This window comes from Clarias gariepinus, chromosome 19, assembly GCF_024256425.1.
Source record: "Clarias gariepinus isolate MV-2021 ecotype Netherlands chromosome 19, CGAR_prim_01v2, whole genome shotgun sequence".
Lineage (NCBI taxonomy): Eukaryota > Metazoa > Chordata > Actinopteri > Siluriformes > Clariidae > Clarias > Clarias gariepinus.
Genome location: NC_071118.1, coordinates 159,079 through 184,550, shown reverse-complemented (window position 1 = coordinate 184,550; position 25,472 = coordinate 159,079). Strand labels below are relative to the sequence as shown.

At 39.0% G+C, this 25,472-nt stretch overlaps 1 protein-coding gene across 1 annotated transcript in view; it reads right to left on the bottom strand.

The window, feature by feature from the left end:
- Positions 1-479: 479 nt before the first annotated feature.
- kctd16b (potassium channel tetramerization domain containing 16b) overlaps positions 480-25,472 on the bottom strand; it is a 53,742-nt gene continuing 28,749 nt past the window's right edge. The window contains exon 2 of the mRNA XM_053477893.1: positions 480-1,047. Coding sequence (XP_053333868.1) covers positions 584-1,047 — 464 coding nt within the window. The 3' untranslated portion in view covers positions 480-583. The remainder of the gene's footprint in view (positions 1,048-25,472) is intronic.

The following is a 25,472-nucleotide window of genomic DNA, read 5'->3' as shown; positions in this document are numbered from 1 at the left end:
TTGAGTTCCCGCCCCGACTGCGTGCAACCCCCTCTGATACCGCCAATCGATGTAGGGCCGTTGTAGGGGTAACTGATTGGACGCTAACTACAGACTGGTGAAGCCGACAGAAGTGAACATTTAGTCCTCTGTGCTTCTCAAAGTGCTGAAATAAAACCTGGCTCTCATGCTCAACAATACATTGGCTATTTTTAGCAAGGACACAATAGAGACAGTATGAATTATTTATGATTAGGGGTTGCACATTCGGCGTCCGACCTCTGGACCACCTGAACGCAAGCGGTAACGTTGTAAGGTCAGAGACGGACACCTTTGTGTTCATCTGTACAAGCTGACAAACCAAAAAATATCCTTGTGCTTTTCTAACGAAACCCTTCTGTGCTACAGAAACGTGAGCGTCGAGCGGTCCAGAGTGGAATCATCCATCTCACACACACACACACACACACACACACACACACACACAGAGAAGACACGCAGGTCTGAGGCAGTAGTGAAGAATTTTTGCAACGGCACAGCTCACAGCTTTGTACTCCTCTTTCCAAAGTGGTCCGAACTTCTTGTTTTCCTGGTCGCAGTATTTTCAGAGGCGGTACTTGCGGAGAAGGTCGGCCTGCCACATGTACTTGCGCTCCGGGAAGCGCTCCGGGATCTTGATCTTGCGGAAGTCCTGGATGCACTTCTCCAGCTCCTCTTCCACGCTCATCTTCTCTTTGGCCGGTCGTTTCTTGCTGCTGCTCGTGTCCCGTGAGCTTGAAGTGAGGGTGCGAAGGAGATCGCTCTTACGTCGCTGCTCCGACTGCTGCTGCTGCAGGAGGTGACCCCCCGACCTTTCTTTTTTGGACGGCCGGTCGAGTGTTTGGACGTGCGATTGTCGGGAGACGGGTCCACGAATCACCGTCCCCTGGGGGGAACTGGCTTCTGATTGGCTCTCGGAGCTGGAGGTGGAGAGCTCGTTGAAGGAGGTGCCGCTCTCGCCCTCGCCGTCGCCCTTGTGACCCTTGCAGCAGCAGTCACACGGTGGCGAGGACCAGCGTGATGATCCACCTGGAACGGGATTAAAAAGACATAATAATGAATCAAAATTACAGAATCCTGGAGGAAAACAATGTTATAAAAATGGAGAATTTAAACATTAATCTATTAATCAATGCGCATGAAGGACAAATTTATCACAATATCAAATAATAGTGCGTTGTGGGTAAATTACACAGTAATTAACAGCAAAGTATGATGTATGTACGAGTCATTTCTGGTATATATATTGTGCATCAAATTTAATTGACAAATTATTAATCATTATCCATTTATGCATAAAGCAGTTAATAACATATAATCATCATTTAACTTGAAATTGCATAAAAAATTTCAACAATGGTTCTCATTTTAAACAGTAAAGTGGTCTGTCCATGTGTACGAACACTCGGCATCAGATAAATCAAGAGGTAAAAGAAACCTGAAATAAAATTTTAATAGTTTTTTAACCTTCAGGTCTTAGATCATAAGTGAACTAAATTCACTAACAAAACTTATTAACTCTAAATAAGTAAAAATAATAATATATAAACAATATAAAAGGTTTTGTTAAAAAAAATAGAACAGTATGCTTGATTTGTACAGTAGATGTGATTCACATTTTAATGTGGTTTACAAGGTTTAAATAATCAAAAGTCATGTGAATAATATCTGTTGTAGAATTGTAGTAATTGTTTATAGCGTATCATTAAGACTTTTAGATCATGATAAAGATGAAAGTGGGCTCGTACTCCATGAGCACATTACAGCACCTCATTACAAGGAGTTCAATCCAGAGCAGGACCCATTCCGGTCTCAGTAAATGTCAACTAGAGAGAGGAAATATTCTGCAATTACACTGCCTTGCTTAAAGTTTTTATTTTTTTTTTTAAATCACACGCGCTAAGATTTCATGTCATCACCTTTAGCTTTTATTACAGCGCACTCTGAGTCCTGGAATACGTCCGTCCCATCAGGGAAGAAGAAGAAACCCTCCATAGATGTGATCCTCTGGCTCTAATACTGACTCTGATATTTGTTTTTGTTTACATTGAAAATGATGAGGCTGATAGTTAAGAACCCTGGTTATGGTTATGGCACGATGAGGTCCATGGAATATATGTTACTATTAAAGGTCACATATGTTACTATTCCTTTAACAAGTAAACACAGGTCTCAGAGCTCACCCAGAGAGTGAGTGTGTATGTGTGTGTGTGTGTGTGTGTGTGTGTGTGTGTTATAGCCTCACTATATTTCACTCGTCCTCCAAAGGAGCTGTTTCAGTGTCTATGTAAATAAGCTCCTGCTAAGCCACGCCCCACTGTGGGTCTTCTTATATGAGGTCACATCAGAGAAAGAAATCTATTGTCTATTCATGAAAAAAAGGGATTTTTTTTTCATGAATAGACAATAGATTTCTTTTAGAGCGGTCCAGATGTCTAAAAAGTGAATTTTCAATATTTTTTTTAAATCCCTTTATAAGAATACTCTTCAATGGTGATGGTTGTATCCTCTGCTATATTCCTGCAGTCGGCTAACGGCTGTAAATTAGCCCTTGAAGAAAAAAAAAAATGAACAGAAATATCTCTCTTGAATTTCTACTCAGGGACTCTGGACGGTCTCCTCCACCTCCAGCTCAGGGGGCGAGGACAAATCGAAATGGCCGCTCACATTCGGCATGAGTTATAAGTTATACAGTATGTACACTCATTAGCTTTATGTCAATCAACATACAGACCTGTTCTCTTGTTAAATCTAGAACCCTGACTCTGCAGGACACTGTACACCACTCAGCCGACTAGATGCTAATCATGGAGACACCTGAGCAGTTTGGACTTTACACGAGCCGAGCACTAATGTGTTCTCGTTCCTACAACAGAAGTTTCTAGTAACTCAGAACAGGAAATGAAAATGTTTCTCCATCTCGGTCGGGTTCTTCTCTCTCATTAGTGTGTTATAGCTGCTCTGACACCATCTGAGGTGGAATGACGATTTCCAGCCTGATTCACCCTGCATGGTGTTCCTAATGAATCTGATTACACAGGCTGGCCTCGCTGAGGCCCGTCACTAAAGCTTCGTCGTTTTGTGCTCCAGCCTCCATCTGCACTGATCTGCACTGCTTCACCACACTGACTCATGTCAGATTTTTAATTATGCTACTTCAGATCATTTGCATGAATTATGCAAATGCTACTCGAGATGTCACAAATGATTCACGCCATGCACGCCGGCTCTTTGTTGGACCCATTAGTCGTCTGTATGGATGTTTAAGAACTTAATCGGAGGCATGCAGACTTAATTAAAGATATAATGCAAAGGTAATGGGGTGGGGGCCGTGTCTGCGTCTGGAGGATATTTTTGGGAACCACCTGCTGCCTGTTTGTGTGTTTTCTTAGCTTAACTGAAGTCGTCAGAGGATTATATAATTAATCTTTTTAATAATACGCAGGATCAGGAATATCAGGAGCACTGTGCGAGAAAAAAATAAATAAAAGGTCCCATATGATACTATTTATATAACACGTGAACACAGGTGTCTGAGCACACCCACAGTGTGTATTTGTATTTGTGTGTGTGTGCGTGTGTTAATGCCCCAGTTGAAATACCTCACTGATAATGCATTGATAATGAATGTTTCAGCGTTCATGTAAATGAGCTACTACGGAGCCACGCCCCCCAAAGAAAAGCAGATCTGAGTCAGAGGGAGGGGCTCTTCTTATATGAGGTCATCTTAGGGAGACAAATCTATTTGACTAAAAAAAAGAACAAAACAAAAGGTTCCCTTTAATTACTGCACACTAATTCAAAACACTAATTTTTGTCAAACCCAAAATCTTCTGCTCGATTATCTAGACTTCTGAACTAAACACAATTTGAGAAATCTTGAAGGCCCAGAACAAGGAAATCTTTCAAATTAAGAAATATAATAATTTACGTCAACCAGCATAGAAGATTAGGCTTCCGTCTTAATGATCTCAAGTCCTTACTGTACGCATTAACCGTCTTACTGTGTGTTACAAATCCAAACTTACCAAAGCCTGTTCGAACACATTTGTACATACCGATGTAAAAGGAACTGATTGATGTTTGTCTGTATGTCGTTTAGGTGTCAGGTGTGTTTGTGTGTCCAGACGGACGCTGGCTGAGTTTCCAGCTGAGACTTTAGACTTGAGTGATGGCTCTATTGAATGTTTCTGTGTTGGAGGTCAGAGTTTTTTATGAGTACGACACACTGCAGCGTTAAACCCCAACACCGGCTACAGAATCGACTTTAAAAATGCTGCTGCTCATCTATAAATCACTAGACGGATTAGAACAAACAGAGCCGTCCGGTAAGCGCTAGCACGATGAGCCGAGCTGCACTCTCGCGTCGGTGCTGAAGGTAAACACTAAAGAGCAGAGAACTTTTACTCTCATCTGAGATTGAGAGAGTGGCTGTCGCCGAGCCTCGACATTCGACATTTTTAAATCAAGACTGAAATATTTTGTTCTGAACAAGTGTAGACTTTAACATTCATGTTTTTTTTTTATTAGCTCTCAGGGACAGCGCTGCACTTTAGTCCCTCTGTACTGCACCTTTTTTCCCCTCATGTTTTTTTTTCTATTTTCTTGAATATTATTTAAAGATGTACATGCAGTGCAAAAATCTTGTGAAATATCTTAAATATAGTTAAATTGATCAACAATTTCTTAAATTACTATTACAATAAACTAAATATAAGATTATTAAGCTTATTTCTAGCTATATGTTACTAAAGTGTTAAGACAAAATTTCTTGTTTTATTGGCAAATAATTTTGTGTTTTATCAAATCAAATCAAATAAAAATTTTATTTGTCACGTATGTAGAGTCATACAGGGTACGATATGCCGTGAAATGCTTATACGACTTGTGACATTAAAATTAAGATTATAATAAGAAATAAAGTATGGAATAGAATAAGAATAAAATAGTGAGAAACTCAGCTGCAGAGAAGAATAGAATGCAAAATAAGAAAAAATATATTTTAAAAACTTATAAAGCTTATAAAATATAGACAATACAGGTATGTTTGTACAAAAACCTAATCTTGATCCGTCTTAAATGGCATTTATCGTATTAACGATTCTGGTAACTCTGTGATTCTTCTGCTGCTTGATGTAACAGCTGCCTTTGATACAGTAGACCATGACATTCTTCTGTCACGCTTAGAACACTGGGTGGGAATTAGGGAGACAGCTCTAGACTGGTTTAGGTCCTATCTTATCGATAGAACTTTTTCTGTTAGCCTTGGAGATCTTGAGTCATCATCAGCTCCTCTTACATATGGGGTCCCACAGGGGTCTATCCTTGGACCCCTTCTTTTCTCGTTGTATTTGTTGCCGCTCTGCTACATCCTGAAAAATCATGGCATCTCCTTTCACTGCTACGCAGATGACAGTCAAATTTCCGTTAAAACAGAAGGAAGGCTTCTCTGTCAAGGCGCTGTTCTAGATGACATAAACGCATGGTTAGCCCAAAATTTTTTACATTTTAATAATAAAAAGACAAAGGTTTTGGTATTTGGTCCTGGTGCCAGGGGTAAAGTTCCACCTCTGGATTTAGGAGATTTGGAGCAGTATGTGAAACCTACATCGTCGAATTTAGGGGTTATTTTTGATCATGGTCTTAGATTTGATAAACACATTAGTGCTGTGGTTCGGTCCAGTTTCTTTTAGTTAAGGCAATTGGCAAAACTTAAACCTGTTTTGTCCTTTAGGCTGTTCGAAATAGCCATTATTGTAATGCTCTGTATTTTGGGGTTTCTCAGACAGCATTACATTGGCTACAGCTGATCCAAAACTCTGCTGCTCGACTATTAACTTCTACGCGTACAAGAGAACATATCTCTGGCTTCTCTTCATTGGCTCCGGTACAGTACCGAATTCATTTTAAAATTTTCTTGGTCATGTTTAAATGTTTACATGGCCTCGCCCCGCCCTACCTCTCGGATCTGCTCCAGCCCCACGCTCCACCCCGGTCTCTCAGATCATCAGATAAACGTTTGCTGATGGTACCCAAGACCAAATGCAAGCTCAGGGGTGATCAGGCGTTCTCTGTGGCGGCTCCCAAATTATGGAATGATTGACCATTGACCATTCGTGAGGCCACATCACTGAGGGTGTTTAAGTCCCATCTTAAAACTCACATGTTTTCTCTGGCATTTACATCAACATGAGATGTTGATTTTACATATTGTTTTGCTTAGATATGCATGTGATGTGATTTTAATTATGTTCTTTTTTAATTATTTTATAATTCTTTTTATTTTTTATTATTATCTTGTTTTTAATTTAATTTAAATTTTTATTTTATTAGATTCCTATGTAATTTTTATTTATTTATGTTAAGCACTTTGGGGCATTCTTGTTGTTAAACTTTTAGGAAATTATTTCATGAAAGAAGCAAAATTTTCTGACAATAAAACAATAAATTGTCTTTTACCACTTTAGTAACATTTAACTACAAATAAGCTATATTTTATATGTGTTTTATTTTATTATTATTTATTATTTATTAACTTATTTTAAGAACGAATAGACAGTTTGGCTCGATTCAAGAATATTTCACTTGATAAGACGTCATTTCTCTTTCTCATGTTCGCTTTTTCTTTGTAAACAACAAACAAACAAACAAAGCAAACAAAGACTAAACAGTAATCAAACACAGAAATAAAATAAGAGCTGAGAATTAAACCGAGCACTGAACACACACCGCCACATCACAGCCAAAACCAGCCGGGATGTAAAAACTACTAACAAACATATTTTTTAACAAAAAACTGACTATTGTATTTATTTATATTTCAAATGAACATTTACATTTTTGATTTGTTTATTGTTATATGCCGCATGTACAGTCTGCTATAGAAATAGACTCTGCTTTACATCAGCTTCTCTCTTACTTATTCGCAGGACGAGTTTTATTCGGGTCAGCGTGGTGACGGATCAGGAGTCTACTCTACTATTCCCTGAAAAAACACACCCTGGTCCATCTCTGTTTTTCCCTTCTCTTTATTCTTCCTGATGATTCCAGCATGACTGCTTGTGTTTTTGATTAAGGACTGATGAGGAATAATTTGATTAGTGCAGTTCAGCTCGCTCTTATTCACGGTGCATTAAACTTTAATCATGAAATCAGAGACACAAACTCCAACAGTTAGAGAGAACAAAACAAATGCATACTGATAAAATGAAACACTGGATAATTACCCTATAATTAGGGCCTCATAACCTATGTACTTTAAACAGGAAGGATGGGATTGAGGAAATACTGTTTCAGAGGTTTGACCTTGCCTTGACCTTGGGATCAGTTTATCTACTGGTTATACATTCTGTTATATTGCAGATTTTTCACTAATGAAATCTTGTCACATCAGTAACCCAGTTTCAGCCAGGAGAATGGACAGAAACTAACATTTACTAGCAGATTTATTCGATGCATTAGTATTTAATTATAGTTCCTGCAACTGATTTTTAGTTCAAACTGCAAAGTAAAATGTTTCAAGTCTTTTTTGTTTTAATTTTCATTACAAATTATAGCTTATGAAAATCAAACATCCAGCCTCTGAAAATATCAGAATATTTATTTTTGATTAAATTGCCAGTCATACAGTATAAACACAGTATATCTCTCAGGCTTGTTCAGTACACACATGGGTAAGACTACTGACCTGACAGTTGTCCAGATGATAATCACTAACTCCCTCCACGAGGAGTGTGAGCCAGCAGGGCTACAGACTCATCACCTCCATGCCACGCCGCATTCATGCAATAATTCATGCTAAAGGAGCGCTGTATTGAGTGCACAAATGAACATACTTTTCAGACTTTCTGTACTGAAAGTCCTTTTCTGATTGATCTTAAGAAATATTTTAATAATTTTGCGAACTGGAATTTTGTAAATTTAAATTATATATTTAGATTTTATTCTACTTACATGTCGAGCTTTTTATTAATTTTGATGATTTTATATCAAAATTTTATATATTCTTGAATCGAGTTTGGTTCAATTATAAATTTAATTACAAAAGAAGATGAATTTGTTCATGATATTCAAATTTTTCAACAGGCATGTAGATTTTTTAAAATGGGACAGAACATAAATCTTGAGATTAATTTTTACATTTTATTACATTTCTAGTTTCTTTAGTGATAAAAAAAGAAATTAAAGGTGAAATACAGGAGAAATGTATTATTAATGATATTTAGATGTGCATAGGAAATAATTCTATTGTCCATTATTAAATTTTCATGTGTGGATTGAATGGATGGATTCCCTTTACGGAAAATGTGTATATTTGTAATAAGACAACGGGGGGGACCAACATTTTGTGTCATTTGTTAAACTGTAGATGTTGCTGAAAAGCCACTAACTGATGCCAAAAATGCACTTTACAATCTTATGTCCCAAATGTTGGGACCTTTGTGGAAACACATTTGGGAGACTTTCCCACTTCCCCGGTCTGATCCAGTCTGGCGTCCTGTTCTCTCTTCCATGCAAACTCCCTCCACTGACTACCAGCGTTTTCCTCAAGTGAGACTAATCCTCAAAGTCAAATCCTTAAAATGGTTGCAACAGTGCCAAATGCGCATTTCAGTCATCCCACAGAATACAGATTGGCAAAATGTACTGCATATATTTCCCAGTGGTGTGTTAACGAGATTGCTCCGTGCATACATCAAGTCAAAAGTGGCCAATCGGTGCTTTACTGTATGTACAGAATAACACACAAGCCTGTGATTTTTTATAAAGATAATCCACGCCAGAGTGGTGTGATACACCCTTTTCTTATAATAAACATCACACTTCTTGTATTTTATTTTCAGACAATAAGTGTGTGTGTGTGTGTGTTTAAGAACATTGTTAAAATATATTATATTAAAACCTCACAAACTGAAAGCGCTCTAGTGGCTGTTGCGTTATTGTAATAATGCGTTATTATTTCCTTCCTGAGACCCACCGTCTGTATCTGATCTACTGTCATAATTTGATAAATCAGCTTATTATCTACTCATCATTTCCTGGTTTTGTATTTCTGATGTGTTTGGTGCAGGTCTTGTGTATTTAACCCTGAGTCAAGGGACAGTCCTTGGATCCACGTCCCACACTTTTGTCTTCTGGATAAATCAGCCTGCAGTTGTGTTTGTGGCTATTTATTTGTTGGTACACAATAATATATTTTGATAAAAAATATAGCAAAGTCATGCTTTGCTACAAGAAAAAAAGTGTTGGGTTTTGTTAATTACAAAGATTGTTAAAGAGGAGGAGAAACATTAAAAACTGTGAGAAGCTGGCGTGTGTGGAATGCGGGCGTGAGTGGAATCGGAGTCGATGATCAGTCCGTGAGTCAGTGCCGAGGCGGCAGGCAGAACGGTTAATCTGCGGAAATTTTTCGTGATCGTCAAACAGACGAGGGCCAAAGCCAGGGAGTCAAGACGTTAGTAAATCTGCAACGTCAGCTCGTGGACGATAGACAAATTCAAAAGTTTTTTTGTTTTTTTTTTTCGGCCAAATTCAAAAGTTAGTAACAGAGAAGCTGAGAAAGCAGAGAATCTGTAGAGTAAGACAAAAACGAGGTCCGTGAAACAAAGCATGGTCGTAATCCAGAAACGAAGGCAAGAAGAACGCAAGAATACAGAGCATGAAAGGCACACAATATACTGGCAAAGAGTGGGAGAGTGGATGTCTGAGTGCGACTTAAGTAGTGAGCCATGATGATCTGAGATTGGGAACAGGTGCGTTTGGACTGGTGAATGAGGCAATAAAAAGCAAGGAGAGGAGTGGAGTATGGAATGGACGTGCACAGGTGATCATGGTTAGGGACGAGGACATGACTTGGCGTATGGTGACAAAAAAAACAATACAAAAACTTGAGTTTACAGCATCATCAGCCTCGTCCAGTTTCAGCTTCACTTCAGTACATGAAGAACAGTCACTGTTACAGAAGTCCATGACTGCCGGGGAAACTGCAACAGCACTTACAGATTGTAAACCTCCTTTTTCTTGACTTCAACACACCTGGAGCCTTTGTGTGTTTAGGACTTAAAGTAAAGTAACTAAGTTGAAATCGTGTCTCTTTGTCTTGTACTTGTTTATATTTACAGGTGTCTTAGTTTAATTTGATAATTAGTTGTATTGTTTAAGCTCTTGAGTTTAGTCTTGTTTTTGGTCTTGTGTCTGCTATTCTGCTGTTATTCTGTTTATTTCTTGTTGTTTTCATGCTCTTGTCCTTGCTCGGTTACTGATATTGTTTATGTTTGTGAATCATTTAATAAATGTCTTCATGTCTGCGATCACGCCGTGCCCGTGTCCCCGCCCTTGACTTAAAATGTACATCGAAAGCTTTTAAAAGAAGCAATTATCATGATTTGCAAAATAAAGTTTGCTTTTAGACAGCTTTGTGTGCTTGAGAGAACTCTTTTACCTGATTGCACAAATGCTAGGAAATGGTGTTTATCACATTTGCAGTCAAACTCATCACATGTAATACTAACAAAATGTATTTTTTAGGGAGAAAGTGCCAATATTTTGAGACTAAAGTAATAACACTGTGAGAAAATGGTACCTGCTGTACCAGTTGTGATTGTGGATTGAAATGATGAATGAGCATTTGGTGAAATTATAGCGTGAACTATCGATGGTTTTGTCTGTGTGCTGTTTAACGAGAGAATGTAGAGGAACGACAATTGAAATGATCGATTCTGAAAGTCTGGCACACAGAGTTCTCAAAGCCCCGGGACTTACAGTATCTATAGAATAAACTAAAGCCTTATGGGGAGTTTTTCGGTCCATAAGGACTCTTTCCTGACTATGCCTGCCTGTCGATCCTGCTGCTGTGCTGCAGATGTGACCATTGTTGGCTTCAAAGCAGACCATTACCTTAATTTTCTCCTTCAACAAAAGATGCAATTTTCTCTGGGATCATGCGGTCCTTTCTTATGAATAAACACAATTTCAGGTCCGTTTCAAAGTTTTAGGAGTGATAAAAAGAATAATTTTGAGATCATGTGTTAGAAAATTAAGTATTGCTTCACTTTGCACTCAAATACTGCACATTTTTATTATTATGACTTTATTCCTGAAATATTTAATGTATTTTTTATTACCAGCCCTAATTAATAGATTAAGTTTAGCATATTTATGGATACACAAACTAGCAATGCTTTCAGAAAGCTCTCAGTATATTTAAAAAAAGAAAGGTTTTGTATTATAGAGGGCGTCACGATGGCTTAGTGGTTAGCATTGTCGCCTTGCACCTCAAGGACATGGGTTTGATTCCTGGCCAGGTTTGATACCCGCCTCTGTGTGCATGGAGTTTCCATGTTCCCCTTGTGCTTGGTGGGTTTCCTCATGGCACCCCGGTTTCCTCCCACAATCCAAAGACATGCAGAGGAGGCTAACTAGTGTTCCCAAATTGCCTGCATGTGTGTGTTTGTGCCCTGTGATGGATTGGCACCCAGTCCAGGGTGTACCCCGCCCCGTGCCCTGGGATTCCTGGGATAGGCTCCAGACCCTGTATTTAAGCAGTACACAATAGACAGTGAGTGAGTGAGTGAGTGTATTTTAAGTCATAAAGAATCAAAATAAACGCCTGTAATCTGACTGTCTCACTTTCTCACAAAGCTGAATGTTCTGTATCTATTAAAAAAAACAACAGATTATAGATTCCTTATTGCACGACTTTATACTTGTGTTTTAGAGAAATAAACAGTGTACCATTTAAATTTTCACAGGTTATGTAAGCAATGAGAACAGTTAACTCGTGTGATTTGCGATCTACAGCGTGAAAAAAAAAAAAAAAAAACTTTTTTGTGAGTGTGTGTGTGTGATGTCAGCTAAAATTCAATCAGTGAATGAGATCCGGGGGATTTTTAGTTATTGCACGACTGTGGCGTCTCTCCTTCCTCCTGCGCTCGGTGCCATTCTCCACGCTTAGCTGAAGCAAGACTGACTTTCCTGCTGTGCCATATGCCAGCCTTCAGAGAGCCCTGCTGCGCTCTTCTCTGTGGTGAAGTTGTCTTGATTAGGCTTATCTATTTTCCAGACATGAAACAGGAGCCACATTTTGTGGTTGTGTCTTTGTGTATAGCCTTATGCTTTTGGAAAAATCGAATATGTAAAGACGACATGGGTGCAATTAATGTCTAAGAGGCTGATTTAAAGCCTGTCTCTGTCTGAAACGTATGGATTGTTCTGCATCTGGAAGAGATCGTACTCCTGTGCAACTGTTTGTATGGTCAGGACTGTGATGCATTACCATGTACTGTACAGATATTTATTCGGCTTTGACTTTGCATCATTAAACCCATTCTGTACAATTTGCTGTGATGTGTGTATATATATGATAAATTAATTTGAACAGAAAGCATTTATTATTGCAGAACGACCACAGTTATTGATAAAGCTCCTTCCTTCCTTCCTTGTTGCTTTTCTGACAGTAAACAAACTCATCACAGGTCTGGACTGAATTCTTTATTTAATTAGCCGTGACCACAAACTAACCGCACTCTGATAAGTCGTTATTTATATTTGCTGATAAGTGGATTAGCACAAAGTCCCCCCCCCCCCAGGAATCGCTGCAAAAACAATGTCATAGACTCATAAATAGTGACAAAAACTTTTACATGCATGCTGTAGGGCAGGCTTCAGAATAATATATACAAGTAAAATGCTTATTTTTATAGTTATTATAATAAAAAAAAAATTCAAGTCTCAGCAATGACTTTAGCACGATTCTCCCTCTCAAATTCAAATTTTATTTGTCACACCTACCATCACGTTAGTTAGGTGTTGGACTGTGGGCTAGTGTTGAGGCAGGCGTAGACGCAGAGGGGGATGATGGCAAACAAAGTCTTTTTAATGATAAGCAAACCAAACAAAACATGAACTAAAAATGAACAAAGGGAGTTGGCTTTACTTTGGAGCATGCCATAAACAAAACCAATAATCAACTAATACACAGACAAGGGACTAAACAAACTAATATACAATACAGACAAGGGATACGAACCAGACGAGACAAGACACACTAAACAGACTTGAGGACAAAACACAAGGGACTATACAGTACATGCAAGGGGCTAAACGGACAAGACAGACTTGGCTAGGCCTACTAGCTGTTATGCACATTAGCTGCTAAACTAGATACACGTAGTAGCTAAACAGTCTCGTAGCCAGAGACCTAAGAGAAGAACAGACTAGGTACACAGCAGACTAGGTATGAAACAGACTGAAAACTCTAAAGGTTGGTGGCTAAACAGACCAAAATCTAATCAGACTAGGAGACTAGACAGACTAGGAGACTTGACAGACTACTGTATGAGCTAAGCAAGTTAGTAGTTCAATATTTAGTAGTTATTCAGACTAAGAACTAAACATACAGGAGAGAAACTTACACACGAGGATAAATATACAAGAGGCTAATTCTTCTAGAGGCTAATCCTGCTAGGAGACACAGAAACCGAGAGACTAAATCAGGACAGGTGCAAACTTAACTTAAACGGCTCCATAAACCAAATGCCAACTATAACAGGACCAACTTAAACAGAACATAACCCACCAAACAAAACAAGACAAAACAAATGCCCACTTAACAGGGGTCCGTTCTTCGTCTGTCGCTAACTCAGTTAGTTGTATTTGATTGTTGTGGATTTGTCCTGATCTTAAGATTGTTTCGTTCTTCGATGCACATCTCGCATTTGCTGTCATAGCAACATATCCGTAAGCTTGAACCTGCTCGGGAGCAGCTTTATTTCATGTAAACGGGATTTAGCCTGCGCTTCTGACGGGTTATGATTGGTTGAAATGGCGAGGTCACATCTGATTGGTTAAAGAGCACGACTGACGCCGACTGACTCACGTGGGAAAAGAAAAGTTTCTTGCATATATATATGCCCCCCTGCCATGGATTGCCCCTCCCCCCACATAATTGCTATCAATTATTATATTAGAACATAAATTCATGGGTTTATTATTACTAAATATGATATTAGTATTATAATAAACCCTTAGGCACGTGACTGCCGTCAAGACCATTAATACAAATTCTTCTATAATATTTATTTTGTAACACATTTATTTTTCAGGGGTTTGTCATGAATAGGCAAATAAATATTTATACAGTGGTGTGAAAAACTATTTGCCCCCTTCCTGATTTCTTATTCTTTTGCAAAAGTAATTGCCCCCTGAACCTAATAACTGGTTGTGCCACCCTTAGCAGCAATAACTTCAATCAAGTGTTTGCGATAACTTGCAACGAGTCTTTTACAGCGCTCTGGAAGAATTTGGCCCACTCATCTTTGCAGAATTGTTGTAATTCAGCTTTATTTGAGGGTTTTCTAGCATGAACCGCCTTTTTAAGGTCATGCCACAACATCTCAATAGGATTCAGGTCAGGACTTTGACTAGGCCACTCCAAAGTCTTCATTTTGTTTTTCTTCAGCCATTCAGAGGTGGATTTGCTGGTGTGTTTTGGCTCATTGTCCTGCTGCAGCACCCAAGATCGCTTCAGCTTGAGTTGACGAACAGATGGCCGGACATTCTCCTTCAGGATTTTTTGGTAGACAGTAGAATTCATGGTTCCAACTATCACAGCAAGCCTTCCAGGTCCTGAAGCAGCAAAACAACCCCAGACCATCACACTACCACCACCATATTTTACTGTTGGTATGAAGTTCTTTTTCTGAAATGCTGTGTTACTTTTACGCCAGATGTAACGGGACACGCACCTTCCAAAAAGTTCAACTTTTGTCTCGTCGGTCCACAAGGTATTTTTTTAAAAGTCTTGGCAATCACTGAGATGTTTTTTAGCAAAATTGAGAAGAGCCTTAATGTTCTTTTTGCTTAAAAGTGGTTTGCGCCTTGGAAATCTGCCATGCAGGCCGTTTTTGCCCAGTCTCTTTCTTATGGTGGAGTCGTGAACACTGACCTTAATTGAGGCAAGTGAGGCCTGCAGTTCTTTAGATGTTGTCCTGGGGTCTTTTTTGGCCTCTCGGATGAGTTGTCTCTGCGCTCTTGGGGTAATTTTGGTCGGCCGGCCACTCCTGGGAAGGTTCACCACTGTAACCTTTACCAGACTGATAGATCTCAATTACTTTTGTTCTCCTTTGTTCTTGAATTTCTTTGGATCTTGGCATGATGTCTAGCTTTTGAGGTGCTTTCGGTCTACTTCTCTGTGTCAGGTAGCTCCTATTTAAGTGATTTCTTGATTGAAACAGGTGTGGCAGTAATCAGGCCTGGGGGTGACTACAGAAATTGAACTCAGGTGTGATAAACCACAGTTAAGTTATTTTTTAACAAGGGGGGCAATCACTTTTTCACACAGGGCCATGTAGGTTTGGATTTTTTTTCTCCCTAAATAATAAAAACCATCATTTAAAAACAGTATTTTGTGTTCAATTATATTATCTTTGACTAATAGTTAAATGTGTTTGATGATCAGAAACATTTTGTGTGACAAACATGCAAAAGAATAAGAAATCAGGAAGGGGGCAAATAGTTTTTCACACCACTGTATATAATAAAAATAAATATTTTTTATAATGAAAAATTGGACGAAACTAATTTTATTTTAAAAGAAACAATATAAAAGTATACATGTATTTGAAAAATACATATTTCTATTTTTTCATGTACAACCTATGTATTTTCATATTGCTCATTTTATTTTATTGTCTCATGTCATTTGAAATTTGTAAACCATTAACCTATGAATTTATGTTCTAATATAATATTTGATAGTGATTATGTGGGGGGGCAATCCATGGCAGGGGGGCATTTCAGCGCATTCTGTCATTTCGTCAACCAACTCAATCCAGATATACTAATCATCAACAACAGGTGAGCTTGAAGAACCGACTTAGCCAGATCGTAATTAGCACAATGATCTCATCTTAGATGTGTCACTTCACCTCGGATGTGTGACCGAGTTTCACAGAACAAACAGCTATTTATATTATAGTAATGAGCTAACTCGGTTCAGGTGAGCTCCCGCATCACCTGACCGAGGTGCCTTCTGGGAAACTGAGTCTACAACCAAAAACTACAAAACAAAGACAGTGCCCTCTAGTGGTGAACCCTCACACATACACAGTCATACACAGTACGATATGCAGTGAAACTCTTAGATGACCGCCTGTGACCTTAAAATAAAAGACTATTAATATGAAATAATTATAAAAAGAAAATAGAAGGTAAATTTAACTAAGATCAATAGAATAACTGTACAAAATATATAATTTAAGAAAAATATATGAAAAATATAGAAAAATAAGAAAACTAGCTGTTAAAATAGAAATGTCTCTCTCTCTGTCTCTGTCTCCCTCTGTCTTTCTCTCTCTCCCTCAGTCTCTCCCTCTCTCTCCCTCTTTCTCCCTCTGTCTCTCCCTCAGTCTCTCTCTCTCTGTTTAACGTATCCCTACATTTACAGATTGAGAGTATTGCAATTAAGAAGTTAACATCGACTCTAATTTTATTGGGAACGTCTGCATACATTTGCATTCCGAGTCCCCATTTTACGTCCCTGAGGAGGAGAACGGTTTGAGGCGAGACCGCTGAGCCGGAATATAATGGGCTTCGTTTTCAAAAAGTGCAATTACGCCGAAAGAAAGTGAGCGGCCGTCACGTCCACATGCCTGCGAGCGGCCGTTACAGTTCTGCACGTCCACAAGATCTTCACTAACCCAGGATACAGTACGAGCGTTTCTAAAGATGATATGACATTTTAAAAATGAATCATTTAGTGTCAAAGAAAAAAATGTAAAATGTATAAATTTGTGTAATTTTTTACTAAAAACACACTTTAAAAGAAAAAATCAAAACGAGTCTCTGCTCCTTAAAAATACAACATCTATAATAAGAAAAGTCTTGGAATATCTGCTCTCTAAGGCACAGACATTCTTGGAAAGGCTATTATTGGCAGTGATATATCTGCTGTGTTTCTGTCTGGACTGTAACGCGGTATGTGGTAGGTCGTTTAGTCCATCACACCCTGGCTCTCCTTGACTGAGCAGACTTTCAGAAGTTCTTGCTGCTCGATGGCCTTTTCAGCTTCACCTTATTTCACTTGTCATCGTCTGGTGGCTCGAGTCTTCAGCCATCCTTTGCAATCAAAGTGTGAGAATTCACCTGTGATGAAAAGTCAGTGCGCCGTGCACACACACACACACACACACACACACACACATTTATACCTCAGTGTAGGCAGTTCATCTTTTGGCTTGTTTTGGGGAGGTGTGAGGACGCCTGGAGAGCCCGGAGGATCTCACATGGTCAAAGTAATCTGAAGCTTTGAGTCAACAGTGCTACCTGTTATAGCACCGTGCTTTCCCGACACAACACTCAGCAAATCAATTCTTACAGATTTATTCATTATTTCATCTGTCAAGCAGCAGCGGAATGTGCAGGTCAGGATCTCACACAATTACAGATTCGAATCTCCGACCCGTCCTCGCCTCAACCCTTATTCGTATCTTCTTGTATTATTGTACATTTACAGCAATGTGTGTGTGTGTGTGTGTGTGTGAGTGTGCATCTTCCTAATTTCAGCTTGTGCCTTCCTCCAGCACATAAAGTTTGTACTATTGAACTTTATGTTTATGTAAAAATAGAATAAATACATCAGGTCTACTGGCATGAGATATCTTCCTTTTTTTATTCCATTTTCAGCCCAAGCAATCCTGCAAGACTTCCCAAATCACTGCTCAGAGTCTGAGCGCTTCTAACAGATGTTGCCTTATCATAAATATGTGATGCTGCTCACACAGAGACACAAATGGCTTTGGACAAATGTCACGGCTATGTTGTATTTTAGTCAGGCTGAGATTTAGAGCGGGGTAGCTCAAACCTCGCTTTTACTCTTGAGGCTGATGTTGTACCTTAAATATTAAGCACACAACTATTCTGCTTCTTGGCAGACCAAAATAGCTAAAAGAGTGAAAACTATCCAACTTGCTGTTCGAGGCTAAACTACATACATTATTTATTTATTTATTTTTAAAGGTTACTTTTTCGGAAGGGTTAAATTATTGTTCTGCATCGAGCAAAGCTAACAACTAAGGAGAATGAGCTGAAATGACTGGAACTGAGTTAGGAACTCTCCAACACATTATTAAACACTGGAACGATAGTGCTGAACTCTTACTGGGTTCAAACATCCTGAATGAGTGTGATGGGGGTGTAATCATAAAGGTGCGGAACAATAAAGGCGCTCAAATGAAATATTAGTGTGACCTTTTTTCTTGGCCAGGCAGTGTACTTCTGGATTAATGCACAGCACTTTTCGGTCCTCCCACTCCACCACCTGAGACAGAAAGACTCCCAGTTCATCGTCTGTTTCCAAGGTTTCTCCCCATCATCAGCTCAGGGAGTTTTTATTCTTCCATACGGTTCACTCTCGCCTCTGTCTTGCCTCATTAAGGATCTAAATCTGCACCTAGATTTATGTAATGCTGCTTGTGATTATGCTTATGTAATTCTGCTGTGTTCATAAAGCCCTTTTTTTAAACAAATAAAATTAAAATCAAGCTGTAAACGAACAGAGTTGTGCCAAAAGGGGAGCCAGATAGAGAGCACTTCATCAATATTCCTAAAATAGAAAGAGGAACGTCAGTGTGCATTAATAATTGAATGAACTTTGACACTGCTGTATTGCTAATGTTCAGTGGAGTGGAACTTTCCCCTAAAGCGAGAGGAAAACATGAACATGAGCGCGAGTGGCTTACGAGAGTGCTGCTGTGTCAATTCCATCACTTCATCTATCACAACAGCCTTCATCTAGTGACCTGTGTATAATTAATCCACTAACACCACACCCTGAATTAAAGTTCCTCCTAATGTACAGCTCTATGCGTATGTTCATATAGCATGCTTTTCAATTCCTTGATCACCATGAAACATTTTATGGAGTGATCATACACTTCACTCATACACAGAACTATACATGATTAACAAATATTTTCAATATTTTTATCTAATTTTTCAGCCAGTTTGACTGCAAAATGAGATAAATCCATTATGACAGGTTTAAGAAGAAGCGAAAAGTGTTAAAAAACACTGCAACTGCAAAACCTTTTTAATCCTGAGAAATATTAAAAACTATTTAAAAAAAAAAAGTTTAATTTACAGCACCATCAGCCTCCTCATCCACCAGTTTCACTCATAAAGTTGAGGACAGAGCATTAACATGGAAGTCCATGACTGCCGGGGAAACTGTAACAGCACTAACAGACTGTAAACCTTCCTTATATTGGCTTTAACATCATCCAAAAGTCCATCGAACACCTTTAGTCCATTCAGGCAGCCCTACTTTACCCAGCCGATCATTTTCCTTCACTGATCATATGACAGGAAGAAGCAATGTGATTGGTTCTTTATAGATGCGTGATGGTTTTCTATGTCAATCGCTGTCTTGTTTTTTGGTAAGAACATGTATGTTATAGGCAAACTTGTTCACTTGAATTTGTTTGCCTGACTAAAAATGTCAAACATAGAAAATTTGTTGCAGTGAAACCAATTATTTTTAAAATAAATTGTTTATTACAATAATAAATAATAATAACACTTCAGACATCATCATTTCTTCATGGCTGCTTAAATGACAAAGACCAGTGTATTTCTTTTATATGTATTTTTCCTTCGTTATAATTTTTCTCAGCCCTGTGATTGATTGGCACCTGTCCAGGCGCCCTGTGTACCCTGCCTTGTGCCCTAAGTCTCCTGGGATAGGCTCCAGGTCCCCGCGACCCTGAATACAGTATTTAACGGTATAAACAATAAGCAAGTGAGTGAGCGAGTGAGTGAGAGAGTGAGAGAGTGAGTAATTTTCCTTAACATGATTCCTGTTGGTCCAGAAACCACACCACCTCAACTACAAGTAAAACCATGTGAGAGGTGTTAGTGCTTGATTTATTTGCTACGTGGTTATAGCAGTAGCAGTAAAAACTTCCATTAGGATGAAAATAGGACACTAGACCCAGATATATTATACTGAGTTGAATGAGCAATCATATACGCTCTAATTGTCATTACGCTCTCAAAACATTTTCTCTTTCTACCACTAGAAAAGTCCAACTCAATGATAAAACACTTTACACTTATTATATGATGCTTATAAAATCAAGCACTTTCATGCCCACAGTTTTGATCTGTTGGTTCCTAAATTCAACTTAAAATGTTAGTTTTGCTTTTTCAAACCAAGGCTGAAAGAGCGGAATGCATTAAAATGACATCCTACTGTTTATGTGACAGCGTGTAATTAAACTGGTGAATTGTCTTAAACTTACATTTACAGCTTGAAATTGTGTTTTCTATTCATACTAGCCGTATAGGCAGAATAACACTTGTCTGGTTCCATTTACACACACACACACACACACACACTGGCAAACACAATTACACACACAGGACATGACCCAGTGCAGATGCATAAAACCAAACCCCGAGATCAGAGTCTATTTGTGGTTATCTTAGTGGCTGATGGATGACGGTATAAAAGATGTGACATTGATGGAGAAGCTGATAATGCCCCTAATCACACACACACACACACACACACACACACATTATTGGCACCCTGAGTCACCTACACAGGGTCTTTCTAAAGGACATCTATAAATAGCCAAAAAGCATGAAGAGGAGGTGATGTGTCTGTCTGATCCTACTAATAATCTTAAATGAAATCAATTTAGCTACATTTATTGTTTATGTAATTAGCTATAGATCAATTTCAGTTACGTTAACGTGTCTAAAGCTGCCTTTTCACATCTTCTTTAGTGTGACCAAACTAATAATCAAAGCAGACAATGCAGGAATCGGGGAGAAGAACAGCTCAGCTGAAGAGGTTCGACAGGTGGCGGCAAATTTCGGCCCGGGTTCCCGCCCTGTTCAAGCCTTATTATAATGCCGCTTCATTGAACAACGTGACCTCGTGGGCTGATAAACATACCTCGGCCTTGTTGATTCATATTTTTTATAAATGAAGCAAACAATAAGGGAAATTTTCATCATACAAATACAAGCGGGTGCCATTAAACTGCCAAGCTGGGTTCAGATAAATACCCTCATTTATAACTCATACTTACATTAAACCCAAAGATATTAATTAAGTAGAAATGCTAACCTCAAGCCTTATTGGTCTGGAAGCCCGCTCTTCGATTTTAATAAGTACTGATTATGGGGAGGCTGACATTTCCAGACTTTGGTGCAGCCCATACTACAACTAAAGATTCTTCCTTAATCAACAGAATTTGATGCTTTTTAGTGACCGATTAGAAAGTTTAAAAGGAATTTTAGATCAATTTATCTGTAAGTTCAGGTACAGGATTTAAGTATGGAATCAAGTTGTCCATACTAAAAAAAAGGATTAGTGAAAAACCGGGTAAGGTGAAAAACATAAAAGGCTCAGGTATTCACACACACACACACACACACACACACACACACACACACACACACAAAAAAAAAAAAAAAAAAAACAAGGTATGGGGACAAAGTCAGTCTGGTCATGTACACTTTTATATCAAGTTGAATTACACCTGAATTAATAACTCGTGTATAAGATATGATTACCAATGATGTCCATATATAAAAATTGACTTTCAACTCAATTCAAAGAAGAAGGCCTAGAAGAAGAATAAGCCAGAAATGTGATAAAATAATATATTTTACATATAATGCACTTTATATTTGAAACAAATCTCAAAGTGCTACAAATTATTTCGACCCAAAAGCTCTAATAAAAAGCTAAGTTTTAAGACCAGATTTAAAAGCATCCCCAGTCTATGTAGTCCTCAGATACTCTGGGAGAGCGTTCCACAGTCTAGGTGCAGCTCAGAGAAAAGCCCGATCTCTCAGGGTATAAAGCTTGGTCTTAGGAGGATTAAAAGAGTGAACCACATATTAAATATTTGCATCTGCATGTATATAAGGTCAATATTTGCATTTGCAGATATAAAATACTCAGACAGACCACCTGAGCAGCTCACCTGGTTGGCACAGCAAGACCCGCGGATCGCATGGTTGAGGCCCCTGACTTGCAGAGTAGACGGGGACTGGACCCTGAGACACCCTGTGTAGAGCGAGTCTGCTTTACTGCATTTGGAGCTTGCTCACTTATATTGTCCGAACGAATGGAAACAGGTTCTTAGCACCTTCTAGACAGTGTCTCTATTAATCAAGGGTTGCCTTGATGGCATGAGTTCTCTGTCTCTCAGGTTATAATTGCTTCCTGCCGAGTTCAGGAGCAGGAAACAAATGTATAACGCATCCCTCTCTGTGATAAACAACGGTTATGGGGACGGGAAGAAGTTTTGCCAGAAGTCTTGATGCTTTTTCTTTTAGCAGGAATAAAACTTATAAAATTGGGGCTGGTAGAAACTCACATTTATCTGCTTCCTATAGAACTTGACTAACATTGTGTGTTTTATTGCCAGTATAAGCTTTAAAAAATTCATTAAGGCTTAGAATACTTTTTACTGTCTTCCATTTCATTTCCTTCTCAGATTCATGTTTCAGGTCCATCTTGGTAAAGATTTTTGTCCCACATCCTGTGCACTGGTTCACATACTGTACAATCAAGTGAACCAGTGCACATTCTATCTTTACTTGACCGTGACTACATTAAGTCCTTTATACTCTATATGTAGACCTTCTGCTTTCTTTACCATTACATTATACAGTTGAGTAAATATTTTACATTTAGGCATGTGGCAGACGCTCTTATCCAGAGAAACTTACATTTTTATCTTATTACACATCTGAGCAGTTGAGGGTTAAGGGCCTTGCTCAAGGGCCCAACAGGGGCAACTTGGTGGTTGTGGGGTTTGAACCTGGGATCTTCCGAACCGTAATCCAATGCCTTAACCACTGAGCTACCCCTGGATTAATATTATTTATTACGTAAATAATAGACTTAATTGCGTACCAAAGTCTGGGAGATGCATCAGCATCACACTGTTTGTCATGGCGAAGGTGTCACTCATGAGAGCAAACACAACCTTCACAGCACTGATTTCTCCGTAATGTACCTCGACACACCTGTGGCTGCAGCAGACAAGAAGCAGACTGTTAGCAATCTTCCCTCTCTGCATGTAAGAACAACGTTAGGGAGAGACAGATGGACAGAGGGAAGGAAAACGGGTAGCAGCAGCGTGTGCTGGTGAAAGGGAGGGGGCAGCAATTGAAGAAGAGTAGGAGGAAATAAATAATGATAGACAGCAGGGGAGGAGGACGACAGTGGGTGCCAAATGAGGCCATGGCCGCATGTATAATTGCCTCTATTAGCACCATCACTCTAGTGTTCAAGTGCTGCTCCCTTTTGCACTGCACCTCAGGAAAAATCACAGAATGGCTTTCAATAAAAACAAAAAAATGTTGAGTGCAAAAGGGGGAAAAAAAAACACAAACACAAAGCTGGTCTTTTTTTCATCCATCATCTTTTGGTGTTTGTGTAGTGAGGAACGTGTTAAAGCTGTTGTTTTAGGTGATCCCAGCCAACTTGTCTGCAATTACTCCAAATGCCTCTTCAAACTCTGTTTCCTTACAAATGCAAATATGGTGTTTGTTCATGACTTTGTCGGTGGACTGGAGGTCCTCACGGCATTTTGCTCTTGTGCTTTGATAGAAAACGTGTTGAACGAGTAGTTGTGCTGTACAAAGCAAAACGACGAACAGATTCATGTTTCATGTCGAGACACCAAGACCGATATTATTGGCACAGTGGCTTAGTGGTTAGCTTGACTGTCCTGCACAAAGTCCTGACCTCAACCCGATAAACACCTTTGGAATGAATTAGGGGCGGAGATTGCGAGCCGCACCTTCTTGTCTAACATCAGTGTCTGACATTGTGAAGTGAAGTGCACTTCTGGAAGAATAGTGAACACATCCCATAAACACACTCCTAAACCTTGTGGAAAGCCTTCGCAGGAGAGTTGAAGCTGAGCTGCGAAGGGGGCGGGGTCAACATCATATTAAACCCTATGAATTAAGAATTAGATGTTACTCAAGTTCGTATGCATGTGAAGGCAGGGGATCCAATACTTTTGTCAATATAGTGTACTCTAAGCATTTTTTAGATAAAAACTGGATTAAAGACAACGATTTTAAATGTGATGGTCTCAGAACATCCTAACACTGAATGAAAGTTCTACTTCGCTTCAAGTTCATAAGTCAGTGATCACTCGAGTCCTCTAATACAAGCCACGCATTCAGACTGGGTATAAATAGAGTGAATCCTCCCACCCAGGAGTATTTGTGGTCTTCATGGCAGCAGTCCTCCTCCACTCTGTTACCAGATCCCTTCTATCAAGGACAGGTGGTGCCAGCGTTTAAAAATACTCCTGGCTACCAACCACTCATCAACTTATTTCATAGGAATTAGAGATGATACACAGACAAAGTGAATCATGTTCAACATACTTCTGGATTCAGATGGACAAAACTCCTCATCGATGCTTCATTCAATCAGGAAACTGTTACCGTGGATGTACGTTTTCAAAAGATGGAAAGCAGTTTGACGACTTTGAGAAAAATCTGTAATGATAGAATTGATCTAAAGTGATAGAACCGCCGTTCACTCACTCTCTCACTCACTCTCTATAGCACTTTGAGAATAGCACTTTCTCTATAAGCACTACATCACCATGCAACCCAAGTGCTGGTACCTTAACATGAACAGGAACTCTTCTGCTTCTCTTGTTCAATGGAATTTGAAACGATTCTAAAATTTTTAACAACAAATCGATGATCTTCAAAACAACATAGTTGTAACCTTTATCTGGAGCATGTATGCTGATTAACATCCATTTACACAAAGTCTGTGCAAGCTCCCAAATTACTCAGCTTTAATGAGCCGTCCGTACATCATCCAAACTGCATCACGTCTGCTTTCGTTCAACACATCTCAGATTTTAGGCTGATGTTTTTTTTTTTTTTTTTACCCTTTTGGCTGCTGCTTTCCAATTTAATATTTCCATTAAATTGCTGTTTTTTTTGTGGTTCTCATTGTTCCGTACCTGCATTTACTAGCATCAACAGTGCGTCCCCTAGTGGTCGAGTGGTAAGCATGCAGTGCTCTCGCATCAGAGACCAGCGTTCGAGTCATACGCAGGTTTGATGTTGATATTGCTGTGAAATTTTTTATGCAACATTGTGTTAGAGGAATTTGTTCAACTTTGTCCCCACATCATTTCGTCAAAGTCATTATAACTTTCGAAAACAGCCTGATTCAGCACTAATGTTGTCCCGACGTGTGTAATGTTAACAAATGAACATTCCAGCTGCGGTGTGCTGTAAGAGTAATATTTCATGCATTAAATCACATATCAGGATTATAATGCCACCATCATTTCAGCCTCTAACAGTATGCAGCATGCTGAAGCCGTACGCCAGCGGAGCCACCATTGCTCCCTGCAGAGGAAGATTTTCACAGCTTTTCAGTGCGA